Source organism: Microcaecilia unicolor, chromosome 13, assembly GCF_901765095.1.
Source record: "Microcaecilia unicolor chromosome 13, aMicUni1.1, whole genome shotgun sequence".
Taxonomy (NCBI): domain Eukaryota; kingdom Metazoa; phylum Chordata; class Amphibia; order Gymnophiona; family Siphonopidae; genus Microcaecilia; species Microcaecilia unicolor.
This window is the reverse complement of record NC_044043.1, coordinates 49,528,164-49,547,691: the sequence shown is the minus strand read 5'-3', so window position 1 is coordinate 49,547,691 and position 19,528 is coordinate 49,528,164. Positions and strand designations below refer to the sequence as shown.

Below are 19,528 nucleotides of genomic sequence, written 5' to 3'. Positions count from 1 at the left end.
AGGCACAGAGGAGGTAACCTGCATGTTCTGCAAAGAGCAACAGGTACAACTCTGCCTACCTTGATGGGCAAACTTGAGGGACCACGCTGGCATTTATATTACTACACCGGAACAAAACCCAAGACCTGGATTCAGCCGTTCCTGCTTAGTCTCTTAGGGGATGATTTCCTAAACCTTTCCCCCTTGAAATGCAGCGGGAGAAAAGCCTTAGTAATCCAGGGCCTATTTCAGAGGTTTACAACCAGTTTGTTGCAGGGTAACTTTAGGTGTACTATGAAAATCTGGCTGCCTGCACAGGGAAAAGTCATTGGGTCAGTGCCTCCTCCAATGGCACATTTTCCTTTGGTTGCTGGTGCCATAATCTCTTGCCAGCAGGGGGAATTAGCAAGACACATTCCTTACTACTGCTGCCTTCTTTTGGAAGTTTGAATTTCAGTGGGTATCGCATGATTATTGGGTCCCAGGTGGTTCCAATTTCAAAAGGAAGCTGGCAGAGGAGGTGGTGGCTGCAGCAGCAGGTACGAAGCACTGCTCTAGTCATTCCTTTTGCCGCAGAAGGCCATCCAGAGGTTGAGTTAAAGCACTGATGCCAGAGTGTTAGAAGAGAAAGGAAGATGATGCAGGTGAGAGAAAGTGATGCTGATGCCAAGATTTGGGAGGGGGATAATGTCAGGGTTGTGGGAAGGAGGGAAGTTGATGTTGGTGGAGGGAGGAAAGAGATGATGGTGCACTGTAATACAGTGAACCCAGCACCAGGAGTGCTATTAAAAAAAAATTGTAAGGCATTGTTTTGGTAATTCTCCCCGATACAGGCTTGTTCTCTGATGTGGTCCCTTACCAAGATTCCTTTGGCTTCAGAGAGTAAAGTTCTTGAGATAAATAGAGATACCAGTATAAGACATAAAACCAAGTTTCCTAGTACTGAGGTTTTAGACAGCATCTCCTTTCATGAACTCTTTATGCTGGTCTTCTGTGATATACATAAGAAAATAGCTAGAAAAAGCTAAGATGTACAATATTTGTATTTTTAGTCCAATATGAAAATTTCCTACGCACTTCAAGTAGTGAATTCCTGCTTTGCTTACTTCTATTGGAAAACCAGCTATGCCCTAGTGGCTAGAATAATGGGTTGGGAACCAGATGACCTTAGTTCAAATTGTGCTGCTGCTGCTGCTGCTTCCTGTTGTCTTGGGCAATTTATTTAACACCCATTACCTTAGGTGGCCACCTACAGCCCAACATATAATATGCAAACACTGAAAGCACTGTTACGAGTGTGCAACTTAGTTCATGCACATTTAATGCAAGCTAATTTTACTATGATAGTTTTAATGCAACAACCTATGCTCATTTATTCTAATTTAAATTTTCGCCTTATCTAATGAAGTAGGATACACTATGTAAAGCAGCTCATTACATCACCTTGATTTGCTTTGTAAAAAAAAAAAAAAGGCGATTTCAGCAAATATGAATAAAGAAACAAGGGCTGCGAACACAAAGTAATTAACATGCAGTTGTGGCCAGTGTCAATGCATTTTAGTTACTACGTTGACTGCTCAAATCGTAAGCTTTCTGGGGAAAGGACTCACTGTACCTCTGTGTAACTACCTGCCAAGTGCCATGGTATAACATGCTATGGCCATTTTCAGATCATGTACACAGAACTACAGCCATTGTATCTTTTATTTTATGATAACATTTTAGGGTGCCATTATTCAAAGCTATTTAATCAGGTAGGGTTAAATGGCACTTAGGACCCCTTTAAAAAAGCAACGGTCAGCCCAACACGGGCTTACCGCTCACTAAAAAGGAAGTACGACCAGGCTACCGCAGCAGCCCAGCAGTACTTCCTACCCCCAGTGCATCATCATAGCCGGCACTACATTTATTTTTGTAGCGCCATCAGGAGTTGATACTCTGAGCACCACGGCACTGTCCATTTAGGGACAGACCGTGTGCAGAGATTTGGCAAATCTGAATATCAACCAGTACATAATTAGCTTCTGCGTGTCCGCTGTGACCTGGATATTCAATGTTGGTGATCCCAGTTCATTTCAGCCTGCAGCAGTCAGTGGCTTAAAAACTTGCCAAATATTACCCCCTTAGGTTCCAGTGTATTTTATGGTTTTTCATGAAGTGAATGAGTTATACAATGCAATTAGTCTTTGAAAAAAAATGATACAGCATGCAAGGAACACTAGATAGAGTTATTAAACAGTTACTATTAATTTCTGTACAACAGATTAAGGTATAAAAATTAGAAGTATAAAGTCTTCTTTTAGTTAATTTACTACCTCAGCCATGTCGCCCCTAAGCAAACTGATGTGTGTGGTTCTGGTCTTGCTCCACTGCACACAGATTTGCTGCAATTACTCAAATCTCTACACCTAGAATGAGGCAAACAAGGACTGGATCACTGTTCAGGTTGACCTGGGTGAGGTGACAACTGCCCTGCTGTCACCCCTAAAATCAGCATGATGTATCTACATCGAATGGTATAAATGTAGGATTGATAATAAACACACTCAAACTTTTAAAGAAAAGAAAAATAGACAAAGGCAGGGGAAGATGGATAGCTAGTAATTCACAAAGACTAGACATGGGAATGAACACAGGCAGGAAAAAGGAGGCGTATAGGAGGGCTGTGAATAGAAGGAAGTGACTGTAGGCAGGGGGAGGCTGAAGAATAAAGGTTGGAGAAGTTTATTTCACATAATGACAGGTAAATAGTGCTGGCCAGTGTGTGGACAGAGAGCACCTCCTGGTGGCTAAACAAGCAATGAATGGACTGATTCTCATTATAATAAGAACTGCACTACTGGATCAGACTAAAGGGTCATCATCCTCTGACTCTCCTCCTCGCTCAATTTATGCAGGGGGATCTGACTCAGGTATTGAACTATATTCTCCCGCTGTTCCCCTTCTGCTGCTGTATACAATTCCTTATAATACTGTAGAAATCCTTTTTCTATACACATGTACACATGTATACCCTGGAGGAAAGGAGAAACAGGGGTGATATGATACAGACGTTCAAATATTTGAAAGGTATGAATTCGCAAACGAACCTTTTCCAGAGATGGGAAGGCGGTAGAACGAGAGGACATGAAATGATATTGATGGGGGGCAGACTCAAGAAAAATGTAAGAAAGTATTTTTTCACAGAGAGAGTGGTGGATGCTTGGAATGCCCTCCCGCGGGAGGTGGTGGAGAGCAAAACGGTAACGGAATTCAAACATGCGTGGGATAAACATAAAGGAATCCTGCTCAGAAGGAAGGGATCCCCAGAAGCTTAGCCGGTGGTGGGAGGCAGGGCTGGTGGTTGGGAGGTGGGGATAGTGCTGGGCAGACTTATACGGTCTGTGCCCTGAAAAAGACAGGTACAAATCAAGGTAAGGTATACACAAAAAATGGCACATGTGAGTTTATCTTGTTGGGCAGACTGGGTGGAACGTGCATGTCTTTTTCTGCCATCATCTACTATGTTACTATTTCCTGATCAGTATACAGCCACCCTCCCTTCTCATCTCTTATTTTCTGTATCACTGACTTGCCCCTCCTAGCCCTCAAACATCTGGCCAGCATAGAGCTTGATTTGTTAGCAAATTCGAAATACTGCTGACGAAGGCGCGTTCTCATATATTCAATCTCCGCCATCTGCGCCTGGTCCATCTCCCCCCTAATCTTTTTAAGTTCAGCCCATACCCTTGCTGACTGATTTCTCTGGTGGGTCTTTTCTAATTTATTCATTCTCATTCTCAACACCATCATCGCCTGCCCCTTCTCTCATTTCTTTCTCGCTCCCCATTTTATCAATACTCCCCTCACCACTACCTTCATTGCATCCCACAAGATCCCATCCCTCACTTCTCCTGTGTCATTGATTTTCCAATATGCCTGCACCTCCTCCCTCACCTGCTCCTCCCCCAAGAGAGATTCATTCAGTTTCCAGGTTGTGTTTCTTGCCCCATAACCCCATCCCTGTAATCTAAGCCATACAGGCGCATGGTCTGAAATGTGGATAGATTCTATTTCTGCCTCTGTTATCATCTGCACACAGTTACGATGCACCCACAACCCATCTATCCTCATATAGGAGCTAGCTGCATGGGAGTAGAAAGTGTATCCCCATTGCATACCATGTACCACCCTCCAGCTATCCACCAACTCCACCTGTCTCAACAATTTCTGCAGTGCCTTTCTCCCCGAGCTCAATTGATATCCCCCCTCCTCCCGAATGGTCTAACCGCGCATCTGGAGCTATATTGAGATCTCCTCCCACTATCACCTGTCCCCTTATGAATCCTTGAATCTCTTCCCACAAAGTCTGAAAAAACTCCCCTTGTCCCGTGTTAAGGGCATAAATGTTGATCAGTTACCTCCTTCCCCTGTATCCGACCTCTTATAGCCACACATCTCCCTGTTGTATCTTTGAATTCATTTTCAATAAGCATCCCGCTTGTCTGTCCTATCAGTATGGCCACTCCCCCCACTTTCCTCCCCCCTGTGGCTTGGTGTGTCACTACCCCTTTATACCTTTTATTATTAGCATTTGTATAGCGCTACCAGACGCATGCAGCGCTGAACACCTGATACACAGAGACAGTCCCTGCTCAATAGAGCTTACTCCACCCCCCCCCCCCGTAACAAATGTCCATCCCTGGCTCTTAAGTGAGTCTCCTGCAGCATCGCCACTTCCCATCTCAACCTATTTAATTCTTTCATTACCCTTGCTCTTTTCCCAGGGTTGTTGAGCCCATTGACCAATCTTCATTCCTTCCCCTGTCCCTTCCCCCCTCCAGGAATTCCCCCCTTCCTTCCCTCCCCCCTCCCTTCTAAATCCCTCCCCCCCCTTTCCTTCCCTTACTCCGGACACTTCTGAGTCCGACGATTAGAAAGGACACTCCGCTCTTGCCCCCCGGGCCCCCATACCCCCCAAACCTCTGTCCCCCCCCACCTCCCCTGCCTCCCCTCTTTTTAGCTTATTGAATATGTGTCTCACCTCCCTTCCCCTCCCCCCCCCCACAGAACATCCCCCACCATGAATCAACTCACTACCTAACATTCAACCTGAACATAGTTCATATCATACACATCCAGTCTATCAACTCTCTCGCTCTTTTAGGACATCAGGAGGCGCTTATAGCAGGTCTCTTCCCTTTGGTGGTTGCCATCTGCCATGCCAAGTCTGCTCTTGGCTCCTCATTCTCCGGTGGTTGTTGCTCCCGTGCTGGTTTTTGGGACTCTATTTTTACTCCGAGCTTCGGCCTGTACTGTTTCCATCTTCTCTATTTCTTCCACCCGAGTCCCCATGTCTCTAATCTCTGTCCGGATCTCTCTGAGTGTACATTGGTATCTTTTCGGAACCATTCCAGTTCTGACTTCAGCTCCTTGAACCATCCCACCACATCTGCTTCGGTGATTTTTTCATTATTCTCACCCATCTCTCTGTGGGTGTCATCTTCTGAGTCTGAGAGAATCGTGAGCATTTTTTCTACTTCCTGAGTAGTTCCTGCCACCTCCTGCTTCGCCTTCCCCGCCTGATCTGCTGCATACCGGAATTTTTCTAGACTGTTTTTCGGTAGCATCCTTTGTGTCTCTTTACTCCAAGCTTACTTTAAAAGTCTCTGGTATCCGGATGACAGTGCTCTTTGTCCTTCTCACCGCTCCGTGCGGTATGTTGACTTATGTCCACCCCAGGTATCAACTGGGGTACTGTCCCCTCTGCTGATAGATTATGATTTAATTATAGTTCATGTTTCTCTCTCACTCCCTATTCAGCCCTCCACTCCAGCCTTCTAGAGCTGTTTTATGTTATCCAATTACCAGAAGTCCATATTTAGTTGCTGCTCCAGTAGCTTAAGCTCGACTTCCTCTCCGTCCATGGGGGGGGGGGGCTCTTCTCCCTCAACTAGTGCTGTTTTTCACTGCAATACACTTTCTCCCCCAGTGCCCCAAGATGTATCTTCTGCCCCTTTTAGTTGCAGCGCACTACCGGTGAGGCATTCTCCCCACCTCTCCCTCTCCTCCCCTGATCCAGATCTTCACCACTTCACCTCTGTCCTCTGCAGGGTTCCCCAGCTGCCTCTGCAATTAGCTGTCTCTTCTGGAACGGGGGAGGGGGGGATGCATTGGAGATCTTGCTCTCTCTCCACTCACCAGCCTCCGCTGCTCCCGCCACGGCTCTTCTCCTCCCAGCGTCCAGGGCACCTCAGGAGCTCTCTTCTCTGCTCACTGCCAGCCCCTGTCTCGTGTCCCTCACCATGCCATCTTGAATCGCGCCGCGATGTGGGCACTCTCGCTGCTCTCCCCGCTCTGTCCGGGCGTTTTTATTTGTGCTGCTCACGCTTGTGCACTCCCGTCAGCTTCTGCCGTTGATATATCCCACCGGGAGAGGGTCCCACTTTCGCGGACCTGGGGGCCACGATCGGGGCTCTAAGGAGCTCTCCTCATGGCGGCCATGCTGTTTTTCAGCTCCACCGGAAGTCAACTAAAGGGTCATCAAGTTCAGTGTCCTGCTTCTAAGAACAGCCAATCAAGATCATTATTTATTTATTTATTTGTAGCATTTGTATCCCACATTTTCCCACCAATTTGCAGGCTCAATGTGGCTTACATTTACCGTGGTGGCGATTGCCATTTCCGGTTGACAGAATTACAAATGGTATTGCATTAAGGTGCGTATATACATTGTTAAGAAGAATGCATTATGGTACATACATTGTAGAAAAGAATACATTATGGTATCACATATAGCTTAGACTGTAACAAGTGTTAAGAGATTGGTTCTGTCTGGTTCATGATCAGTCTTATTATTAATGATTAGGATGGTTGTTTATGGTATTGCCTTCTTAAACAAGTCAGTACTTAATCTACAAATGGTTTTCCCATTTTTGGGGTATTTTTTTATTTTGTTATATTTGTACCCCGCGCTTTCCCACTCATGGCAGGCTCAATGCGGCTTACATATACAGGTACTTATTTGTACCTGGGGCAATGGAGGGTTAAGTGACTTGCCCAGAGTCACAAGGAGCTGCCTGTGCCTGAAGTGGGAATCGAACTCAGTTCCTCAGTTCCCCAGGACCAAAGTCCACCACCCTAACCACTAGGCCACTCCTCCACTGCTGCTACTATTTGAGATTCTACATGGAACGTTGCTATTCCACTAGCATCATTCCATGTAGAAGTCGGCCCTTGCAGATCACCAATGTGGCCGCGCAGGCTTCTGCTTCTGTGAGTCTGACGTCCTGCACGTACGTGCAGGACGTCAGACTCACAGAAACAGAAGCCTGCGCAGCCTTCTACATGGAATGTAGTGGAATAGCAACATTCCATGTAGAATGTCCAATAGTAGCAACATTCCATGTAGAATCTCCAATAGTATCTATTTTATTTTTGTTACATTTGTATCCCGCACTTTCCCACTCATGGCAGGCTCAATGCGGCTTACATGGGGCAATGGAGGGTTAAGTGACTTGCTCAGAGTCACAAGGAGCTGCCTGTGCCTGAAGTGGGAATCGAACTCAGTTCCTCAGGACCAAAGTCCACCACCCTAACCACTAGGCCACTCCTCCACTCATATGTGCATATATGGCAGTAAATGTGCACAAAATACCACTTATTATGTTTCTTTCTGTGTAAAAGTTATGTGCATGACAAGAATGCATGTATTTTTATGTGACTTGAGTTTATGCATGTGCAAGGGTGGATTATGAGCAGAACACAAGTAAAGTTGCAGTTTACACGAGTAATTAATAAAATATGTGCAAGCATTTACACCTGCTCCTGAGCAGGTAAAAAAATCTGAACTTTCATTTTAGCTGCAATTTGTGCAATTTAATAGTGATACATAGACATCTATGTGTCTTTATAAAATAATCTTAAAATAGGCACTTACATGACCTGTGATAAAAGTAGCTCTTTTGAGGATAATTTTATAAACCATTATTACATGTAAATGGACCCTTATACAATTAGATCATATGTAAAAATATGTGGGATGCAAGCTGGTATGTAGTTGAACAGTAGGTGTGGAATATACACTTTCCAGAACACAAAAGGCTTCTAAAATGACATTGAGAGAAATAGGCAGGGGGGGGGGGGGGTTCTGGGAATGTTGCCCATTATGCATATATCCTATATGAGCGGTGCCAATACTGGATTCCTACACCTCAAACTTATGCATTTGGCCTGAATGTGGCAAAAACCAGGAATAACGTGGAGCATCTGGGCCAAATGTATAAGCGTTTGTGTTATAGGTACCAATATGCAAGCACATGCATATGGGACTAGATCCAGTAAATGGTGCCCAAATTTGGGCCCTGAAAAAAACAATGCACGCCAAGTGCTATTCTATAAATGAGTTGGGTGCCATTGACAAAACAGCATGTTATGCTGGCATCTGCACCCAAAACTTTGGGCTCTAGGAATTACACCAACTGAAACCTGGTATAAACCCTTGTGTGTAACTTAGGCGCGGATCCCCCCAATACTATAATACTGTGTGTCTTTAGTGAACGCCCCTGACCCGCCCATGCCCTTTCCATGGCCATGCCCCCTAAAGTTACACACTAAACGATTTGCATGCGCATCTTTATAGACTACCGTTCAGCAAGATGCACACACAAATCCAAATTGTTGCCCAATAATGACAATAATAGATAATGCCCAATTATCAGTGCTAATTAGCTTATTACTCAAATTATGTGTGCAAACTGGACACACGCAACTGAGGGCACCATATATAGAATCTGGGGGATAGCATATGAACATAACTACTGTATGTGCAAACGTAGGCACATATTTTCAGTGGCATACAGCAGTGTTTCCCAAGTCCAGTCCTGGAGTACCCTCTTGCCAGTCAGGTTTTCAGGATATGTACAATGAATATGCATGAAAGAGATTTGCATATAATGCAGTGTATGCAAATCAAGTTAATGCATATTCATTGTGGATATCCTGAAAACCTGACTGGCAAGATGGGAAACACTGGCATACACTACTGCTGAAAATCTGCAAAAATTACACATGTATATATATAGTAGGACGTTGTTGGATGTCCCATTTAAATACTGACCCAATTAGATTTAGTTAAACCAGGAGTAGTTATTTGTTTGTCTGCAAGGCATGTTTAATAGCGAAGAGATATATTCTCCTGCACTGGATTCAGAAAGAACCACCAACATTAATGCTTTGGAGAAATCAAATGCATCAGTTATTGTGCATGGAGTGTACATCGGTTAGTTGAAAAGGAGAGAAGATTAAATAGTTCATACAAATTTGGACGCCTTCCCTGAAGTCATTGACCCCCAAATTAAGAAGCATGTTACTAAATATGCTGAGACTTTTAGTGTAATGGGAAGAATTTATGATTCTCCTTGGGGTAAGGAGAGCTTGGGAGGAACAGGAGAGATAAATAGGTGGGGGAGGGGCATAAGCTGTTTAACGTGTTGTTTTAGACTTGCATTGCTGGTTGTAAAGGTGTGAAATTGGAGTTGACACAAAATTTAAATAAAAATGGAATTTCATAAAATATTGACTCAAATAATGTTTTGCTGTTAGAGTTGCTGTTTCTCCTTATACACCTACAATTATAGAAATTTTCCAGCTCATTCTTTTGTGGAAGCTTTTAATTTTCTCTGTCAGCTCTGGTTAATATATATCTCTGAAGTCTTTGTATTTTGCATAGTGCATGAGGAAATGTTTCTGTTTCTCCAGTATTGCAGTCCATGCACTCCGGTTTCTTGAAGTTTCCAGTTCCGTTTGTATATGAATGTTGTCTGTGGGTACTTATTCTGTATTTGGTGACTGTGTGTGCTTCACATGTGTGCCAGATCAGGTATTCTGCTAGTGTGTAGTTTGTAGCAGGTTAAGTAAGCTGTTCTGATTTTCAATCTGCATCTTCCAATAGGAAGTATATTGATGTTCTAGGGCAGTGCTTCAACTGTCTCATGGAAGTATATTTAACTAGTCAGGTTTTCAGGATTATTATCATGAATATGCATCATTACATTTGCATGTGAATGGCAATTCTATAACTGGGTGCTTGCATTTACACACCCTTTGCACGTACAACTGTACAGAATACTAGCACTTATGCACACAAGTGCCCACTTACTGCAAAATTGCCAACTGGGTGCCCATGCGCTATTCTGTAATGGTGCATGTAACTGCAATGGGGACAAACAACATGACATGGGTGAGGCTCCCACATATGAATGTAAGTTAGGGGCCCTTTCACCAAAGAGTTGCTGTGTGGAAATGTGGCCGCTGACAGTAGTTCCACCTGTACTGCGCAGTATTCCCAGTGCTGCTGGATTTAAAAAAAAGAGCACCAGGGTAGTGCAGGAGCCCCTACCACTCCCCCCCCCCCCCCCCCCCCCCACAGCCACACAGTAAGAGCAAGCTTACCGCATGGCCATGTATTTTTTTCAGGCTTTTTACCTGCTGCAGTTAAAATGGCCCTGGCGCGCAGCAAAAACAGCTGCCACCCTTTTTACCGTAGCTTAGTTAAAGGGCCCCTTACAGAACATTGTCAGTTATGCACATCCTGCTGCATTTATGTGACCAGTTACGCCAGGTAAGATGCACTGATGCTGGCTTATGCTAATATTCTAAAATTAAATCTAGGTACCAGGTGCCTTTATAGAGTAGGTTCTTACTGCAGTGTTGGGGTGCCCACTTATAGAACTGCCTCCATTATAGATAAATTTACATTCAGTGGATATCATGTGCATATTTACCCCCAGATTCTATAAAGGTTCCCAAAATTTGCTCACCAGATTTTTGGCACAATCCTCAGATGTGTGCACAACATAATTACTTAACAAGCCAATTAACACCAACTATTGGCATTAATTGGCAATTATTTGGATTTACATGCGCTTCTCCGACATGCTATTCTACAAAGTTGCGAACCCCCAAAAAGGAGGTGTGGCCATGGGAGGGGCATGGGCAAGTCAGGGGCATTCTCATAATTCAGTCATAATGTTATAGAATTCCAGGGCTGCATGCTCAATTCACATGCCAGGATTTACACCAGGTTTTATTTTGTGTAAGTCTGTGCACCCAAGGTTGGCTGCAGGAATCGGTGCTATTTTGCAAAGGGCGCTTAGTGCAGAGAACCCTTTATAGAATGCGATTTCAGCTTGGATCTTTCTGGTGCCTAATTCCAAGCTTTTAGTGTAATGGGAAGAATTTGATGATGATATCCCCAGTGAATTCAGTTGACATAAATCGAACAGCTGAGTGCCCACGTCATTAAGTCAGGTGAAGTTTTAAACAGCGCAGTAATGCCGCCGCGGTCACATTGGTCGGACTTTGGAAGTGGAGGATGTTCCATCTGGAGGTATGCCATCATCAGGATTTATTAAAAGTTAGTTGTTGCTGAAGAATGATAATTTATTGAATGCGTTAACTCAGTACTGATAATGCAGTGCAGGGTTTGAGAGGTGCCAAACGGCATCCGGATTACAGTGAACTTTTATGTTGTTTACAGATGGGAATATTACATTGGGAGGGAAGTCCAGCTGAATCTCGATTCTCCTGAGGACGCCAGCATCGGCAAAACACCATGGGTGTTGAGAATTGGAATAAGAATTGATGATGGACCTATCATTGATGAAAAATAGTTTGAGTTTTAATTTCACGTTTCTACATGCACCACAGCTTCTGGCTATTGACGGAGCAACTGAGCAGTTATAAAAGCACCAGCCCACAGCTAAGTACCTACTGCTTGATACCAACATTCATTTTTACATCTAGTTTTGTGGAGGCAGGGAGGGCTGAAGTGCAGTGATGCCCATGAAACATGTCATCATCCCAGTTGACTAGCCAGAGGGATATGTTATTGACTGAGCACTTCTATCACCACTAAATATAGTGTGTTCACATTGTTGTTCACAGCATTGAAAATATATATTAAAAAAAAGGACAGGAATTGCTTGAGTAGAACGGTTTCTATGTAGCATATAGCCTAATTTTTGGTGTCATTTACTGAATCCAGCCCTTATAATGGTAATCTTGAAACTCCAACCGGCTAGGTGCCTCCAGGAGAGTTAAGAAGCATGCACTACCTGCTTTTTTGCAGGCCAAGTTGTAGCCTGTTTGGGTACTAGCTATTAATGTTGATTTGGTGGGGCAGGTTTGATAAATGTGTTGAATGTGTATTTTCCAAGTGTGATGAAAACGGGTTTCTAAGCCTGTGAACTATATTATTTCATGAAGTGTATGTCTCCTAATTGGTCAGCAGATGACGATTGTTTTGTGTTTTAATGCTGTTGTAGAAACACTTTGTCTTTTCCAGTTTAAGCTTATGGAAAGGCAATTTGCAGTACTGTTGGACAGCTGCTTTCAAAGGTTGGTGCTCTGGGCTCTGGCATTCAAATCTAACCAGGAGGTACTAGATTTTCCTGTCTCAGCCAGGAAGCAGAGAGAGAGAGATTTCTTCACTGAGGCCCTGTGAATATTTTATAACCTGTGAGCAATTATATTTCCTGAACTCTCCAGGTACTATTCAGGCAGTAAACAAATGTTTAGTTTTATAATTGTTCAATATTCAGTTACCTGTTATTGTTTGCTGATTTCACCTTTTCTGTTCAAGTTCTGTGATAATAAACCTATAGTTTATTAGCTCTGCTGTCCTGGACTGACTAAGAATCCTGGTCTGTGGGTGCTTTCCAGGAACTGTGGGACCCCTGGAGCATTGCCCCAGTGTCCTAGAAATCACCTGAGAGTGGGAGACAATTGGGACCCAATCGGTGGGTAGGTACTAGTATAGAGCACGTGCCCAGGTGCAGGCGGGTCTGAGTAATGCTGAAGCCAGACCTCCAGGTGGCTGCAGGGTTAACGCTAGGTGGGTGCTAGGTATTTCTTGATACCAGGTTTTTTTTTCTCTTTCTTTCTAGAATGCCTGATAGTGGTGCAAGTTTCTAGTAAGGGGAATCATTCCAATTCTACTCTACATCCATTATTTGGAAGATCTATTTGCTGAACTGAAGGTGTAGGACTTCTATTGAGCTCTGTCCAATTCTGTATAGATTGGAGTCTATCACTACTATCCTGCTTCACGCCCATTCAACAGGAGTAGTGGAATGATGCTACTGAATCATCTGAATTTTAATTTTAGTTGGAAGTTCTATTATTTCCTTCTGTGTTTTGTTGAATATAGAGGCTGTTAGAGCTTTTTCTTGCAGTGTCGCTTTAGCCAGTTTAAAACTCCTAGATGCACTTACCCCCCACCCCTTTTACAAAGCCTGCTAGTGGCTTCCTGTGCGGTAATGCTGACACAACACATTCAAAGTGAATGGGCTGTGTAAAAAAAAATAAAAGGGGAGGGGGTTAATCTCTGGTATGCATATTTTAAATTGTGCTTAATTTTATGCTTGCTCAGGGAGAACCTGGAATTGTGTTGGAGATTTGTGTGTGTGTGTGCGTGTATTTTCTGAAAATAAGAGAGCAGGGGTCAATCAATACCTAAAAGAAAAACTAAAAAAACAATCCAAAAAATATTCATGTTTCTTTTGAAGGCTTCCATAACATGAAAGAATATACCATCTTCAGTAAGATAACTGTCTTGCTATTTCTTCTAACAAGGAAGGAATCAGGAAACAAACATGAAGGTAATCCAAAACACATAGCTAAGAGCATAAGCTTTAAGTTCAGAAAAATATAGTTTAATATACAAATATTCTCATATATAGCATTTAATTTGATACACGTTAGCACGACATGGACATTCAACTGTAGCGCCATTCCTAAAGCCTCACCATCTCTTAAAAGATTCAGTAGCTCTTCAGATATGCACCTTTTTTTCTTAATTCAGGGGAGATTTCAGTGGGTGGGAAGATCCTCTCAGCACCCATTCCATTTGCTGCAGTAACAACTCAAAAGTATTTTCAGCAGTGCCCGAACTCTAGTTCACAAAGTATATTTTGTTGGTAGTAGAGGCCAGGGGTTTTAAGACAGGGCCATCTATTTTTTTTAAATCTTTCACAGCAAACCTTCTATCCTGGCAACATCATCTGGTCATAAGTAATACATAGTCAGAGGGTAGAGTAAATAGAAATAATCTGCTCCAGAGCAGTAAAACTGTTTAGGAAATCTTCCTCTTCTATTCCAAACTTTGTGTACTGGTGAACATAAGCCCTAAAGGGGGGGGGGGGGGATAAAAAAAAAAAAGACAAATCTTTAGTGAAAACACCAGGGCAAAGGAATAATTTGTACATGTCAGAAAGTTGGTCAGTTATCCTGCAAAGTTTGAAACATTTTTTTCTCTTTTTTTGTTCTTAAATACAGAAAGAGTCTAGAGAAGTAGAACAGAAAGGAATAGTTTTCAAACAGATGATTAAAATGATTATCTTAAGACAGAGGTCCTGTATCAGCCTGATCCCCCCAAGCACTTTGTGGAAAGCAGGCTCACACTGCCCCAGGTACACCTCCACTAGGGAACAATGGCCCTGACTAAAGGCCAGATGACTGCTTACAGAAACTGTGGGGGAGGGGGCAGCACTGTCACTTGGAGGCCACTTCAAAGGTCATTTAGGGTAATGCCCCCTTCCACTGGCAAGGTAGTCTTCTTAGTCACTGCTGTAACCTGGGAGCTCACCCTGGGAAGCTGCACATTATCTTTCTCCTTCAGAATTAATGGGCAGAGGTGAGCCATGGTTCTTCCCCAATCTCAGTCCTGTATCCATTGACACTGAATCTGCTGTAATCAGGTCCTGACTATCTGGATTCATTAGGAAGGCCTCAGAAGGACCCCCAAACCCCCTCATGATGGAACTCCTGCCACCGAAGCAGAAGGCTCCTCAATGGAAAACACTGCCAGTGCCTCAGAAATAAGAGTATTGCACTTCTCTTTATGAAGCAACCTCAGTACTTTCGGATCATCTCCTTATTTATTTATTTATTGCATTTGTATCCTTCATTTTCCCACCTTTTTGCGGGCTCAGTGTGGCTTCCAATACATTATGAATAATGGAAATACACTTTGTTACAATTCAGGTTATGGATTACATTGTGAAGGGTAAGCGAGATAAAGTCAAATTCGATAAGGAATAAATTAATTGAAAGGAAAAATGAGAGAAATGAGACATTGGAAGGAGAGAACGGGAAATTAAGGGGCGCTATATGAAGCATATGGTATACATTTTTCTGTGAGTAAAGGTATGAGTGTGGTGAGATTAGGAGGTTGTGAATTCATAAGTGGATGTATTGATGTATTACTGAACAGTACGTGTGAGCTTTATGTGTTTTGGTTCTTTCCGTAAATTTTATCAAAAAGATGTGTCTTCAGTGACTTACGGAAGTTGGTTTGTATCGTTTTCAGGTTCCGTGGCAGTTTGTTCCAGAACTGCGTGCTCATGTAAGAAAAGGTTGATGCATGCAGTGTCTTGTATTTCAGGCCCTTGCAGTTAGGGAAGTGGAGGTTGAGGAAAGTTCGGGATGATCTTTTTGCATTTCTGGGTGGTAAGTCGATTAACTCAGACATGTAGGCTGGGGCTTCGCCATGAATGATTTTGTGGACTAGTGTGCATACTTTAAAAGTAATGCGTTCCTTGAGTGGGAGCCAGTGTAGCTTCTCTCGTAAGGGTTTTGCACTTTCATATTTAGGTTTTCCGAAGATAAGTCTGGCTGCTGTATTCTGGGCTGTTTGAAGTTTCTTTAGGATTTGCTCTTTGCAGCCCGCGTACAGTGAGTTGCAGTAATCCAGATGGCTGAGTACGAGGGATTGTACTAGGCTGCGGAAGACTGATCTTGGGAAGAATGGTCTAATTCTTTTCAGTTTCCACATGCAGTAGAACATCTTGTTGGTTGTGTTGTTTGCATGGGTTTCGAGTGTTAGGTGGCTGTCGATAGTAACTCCAAGGATTTTTAGCGTTTCTGAGATTGGAAGGTTTAGGTTAGGTGTATTTATGGCAGTAAACTCATTCGTGTTGTATTGGGAGGTAAGTATCAGGCATTGAGTTTTTTCTGCATTTAGTTTCAGTACTGAGGTTGCTTCATAAAGAGAACACTTCTCTTTATGAAGCAACCTCAGTACTTTCGGATCATCTCCTTCCTCTAAAGGCCACATCAGATAAGGAAGGAGAAGCAGAGACATGCATCTTTCCACTCCTGGAGGTCTAAACAAGTTCTCTTAGCTGCTGGAAGGGCAGTGGGGACAGAAACTGAAACATCTTACAGCAACTCTGACTGTCCCTGCTTCAGTAAATAGGCCTGGTGTAAGAACAATATAAACTCCAGAGAAAACAAAGATCCTGATGCAGCTGAATATTCTGTCAGACTCGGAGGCTATAACATGGTGGCTGTGCTCCCCGTGTGATCAGAGGCTGCTCCTCAGTGCCAGTCGGCCTTGACAAAATGGCGCCTGTTTCTGTGCTCTCCTGCATCAAACTGTACACCAGACATGCCGGACAGCCTGAAAACCCCAGCAGATGCTGTGCCAAATCCAAAGATGTGCTGCTACCGACCATTCCCTCTATATCTCATGGGATTCCCGGGTTGCACCCATGTAAGGCCCTGATGCTGGCTGGCAGGTGCCACACTGAGAACATAGCTTATCTGCCTCCGCGGGAGTCACCACTCACCCTGACTGTCAGAAGCGCAGCACAACATGTCCCAAGTGGCATCAGGATCCCTCCTCTGCATCAAGTAGATCTTGCAGACCTCCAAGTGTTTCCGAGTCAAACTTTAGTCGGACAGGGGGGCGGAGCAAGATGGCGGCAGCAACATCATACCGCGAGTGACCTCGAGAAGTTTGCTGGAGATAAAATCTCTCTCAAATTTTTTTCCTCTAGATTAGAAATATTTTCTACTTATACATGCCTCATACAAAGAGAAAGGCATTTATTAGAACCGGAGCCCAGCCGGTTCTTACATCTACACTGACCCAACAAACGATCGAAGGATTTCTCGCGAGAACCAATTTGATAGCGTTGGAAGGTCCTGCTGAGCTACAAGCACAAGGAGAAGCTGAGCTCCAGGGACAGGACATTTCGTTGTCCCCCCCCCCCCCCCCCCGAAGCGTTCTCCACCGCCGCAACTGGCTGGGGCCAGCCATAGAGGTGAACCACAATCCGGCGAAGACGGAGGAGCGGTGTCTCAACTGGGTCCTATTGTGGAGTCTCCAGCCGAGGTCCTTTTACCATCTAAGGCTCAAACAGCGCCAGTAACGCTTGAGGCAATATGGGGGATACACTCCAGACTGTCTTGTCATCAACAAGTAAGATAAAGTCTGAACATTATTCACAAGAGATTCTATCTTCTGCTTTTGCCACGATGAAAAGTGATGTTACAGATAAGATAAACCATTTATCTGATGAAAATATTAAGTTGAAGGAAATCACTGTAAAACTGATACATACAAGATAACACTCTGATACGTAGTAGATTGGAATATTTTGAACATTTTAATAGGAGGTTAAACCTCCGTTTATTGAACTTTCCTAGGACTCCAATCTACACTCCACTGGAAATTTTTAAAAGATATCTAATAGAGAACTTGAAATTTTCTGAAGATAACATACCTCCGTTGAATAAAATATACTACCTTCCAGTAAAAAAGGTGAAAAAAAAACATTCAACAGGAGCAACGTGATCTTAATGTATCAGATCTATTAGAATCTTCATTAACAGAAATAACTGAGCACCAAACTCTCTTGGTATCATTTATATTTCACCAAGACTTGGAATCTGTTAGGAAACTTGCATTGAGGAACTTACAAACCCCATTTTATGGGAAAAATCTGGGTGTTCCCAGATGTTACTAAGCAGACTCAAGTTAGGAGAAAAGAGTTTTTGGCACTGCGATCTGCAACTTTAGCCCTGGGAGCGTCATTCAACCTGAATTACCTGTGTAAATGTAGCATCAAATACTTAGGGGTTAAATATATTTTTTTAATTCCTGAACATTTAAAACAATTTATTACTCAGAAAAAGATAATTTAATACATGCTGAGACTAGGCAGTAATGATTAGCCTTGAGCATTAGATCAGAGAGACAGAATAGGAATAAATGGTTTAATTTTGCTAAGCTGTGCTTATTTAAAATATGTTTTTGAATCTCATCTCCTGAGTATGTGAAGGCTCCAACCCCACTCTTACTGTGGTCTAATACAAGCTGTATAATTTTTCTTTTATTTTCCTATGGATTTACCACTTTGAATTTATGTACTGTTTTTCTTACTCAAGATGGAAAATGCTTGTAAAACTTGAAATTGATAAATAATTAAAAAAAAAAAAAAAAAAAAAAAAACTTTAGTTGGACCTACCATTGCCGGCTGCTCCCCCCAACTCACCATCTCCACAAGTCTTACCACGGATACGAAAGGCTCAGGATTGATACTCTGTCCCATGTTCTCCAGCAAATGTCTTTCCTTCTTCTTTTTTTTTTTTTTTTAAAGGTTGTTGTGCTGGAAAAGGAGAGCTCCACAGTAAACAGGGGAGAAGTGAAGAGAGGGAAGAAGTAAATTCATAGGGCACCAGAGACAGGGATCTGAAGACCTCCAGATATGACTCTGCAGACTCAAGCAACCCTAAAGCTCAACCTGGGGTCCAACTGGACCAGGAGCCAATCACTCAGAGGCTGACAAGTGTGTCCATTTACCTGCTGGAGATAGAAAATACTGAGAAGCTGGCATGGATGCAAAGCGAGATGTGTCTATCAATCAGCAGGTGGAGATAGAGAACTGAAAACTGAGCTGAGACACAAAATCTGAACAGGACTTAGTGTTTGCTAAGAATAAAGGATCCTGTTTACATAAAAGATATGCCTTCAATCAGACAATGCCAATTATTATTGCCAAATGCAAGAATGTCTATGCAGATCTTACTTTCAATCTATGTACAATATATATATTCCCAGCAGCCCGAGTAGGTCCCAGGGTAGAAACAGGGACTTCAATCCCCAACAGCCCCCATAGGAGGTCAGGAGAAGGGCACGAGAAGGGAGTTGCAAAAACCTGTCCCAGAGAGCCAGGATGAGGGAAGGAGTTCTGAACCTGCCTAATCAAGCAAATGGATAGCAGCTGAGCAATGGGTGTGGGGAGGAACTAGAGCAAGAGAAGCCGATGGAGATTGCTGCTCTGACTCTGACAAAATCATCTACGGAGAAGCCCCAAGTTACATGACAGACTTGATCGACTTACCAATTAGAAATACATCCGAATCAACACGATCTTATCTAAATCTGCACTACAAGCTGCAAAGGACTTAAATATGAAACAACTTACGCATCTAGTTTTTCCTACATAAGCACACAACTGTGGAACACATTATCAAAAGCCTTGAAAACGACGTACGACCACCTAAACTTCTGGAAATCACTAAAAACCAACCTGTTTAAAAAGGCATACCCTACCAATCCAACTTATATGCCTAATCTCTGCAACACAATCAAACTAAAGCACATAATGGACATAACACAACTCTCCCGTTCTCCGATTCCCTAATGTAGCCACATGAACTCGATCTTACCACAACATCACCCTGTATTTGTTCACACCGGAGCCTGAAAAGGCCTCTCCGG

At 43.2% G+C, this 19,528-nt stretch overlaps 1 protein-coding gene across 3 annotated transcripts in view; it reads right to left on the bottom strand.

The window, feature by feature from the left end:
* Nucleotides 1-13,974: 13,974 nt before the first annotated feature.
* Nucleotides 13,975-19,528, bottom strand: part of TUBD1 (tubulin delta 1) — a 60,827-nt gene continuing 55,273 nt past the window's right edge. For all 3 annotated transcript variants that reach the window (XM_030185877.1, XM_030185878.1, XM_030185879.1), the window contains one exon: nt 13,975-14,145. In XM_030185877.1, coding sequence (XP_030041737.1) covers nt 14,043-14,145 — 103 coding nt within the window. In that variant the 3' untranslated portion in view covers nt 13,975-14,042. The remainder of the gene's footprint in view (nt 14,146-19,528) is intronic.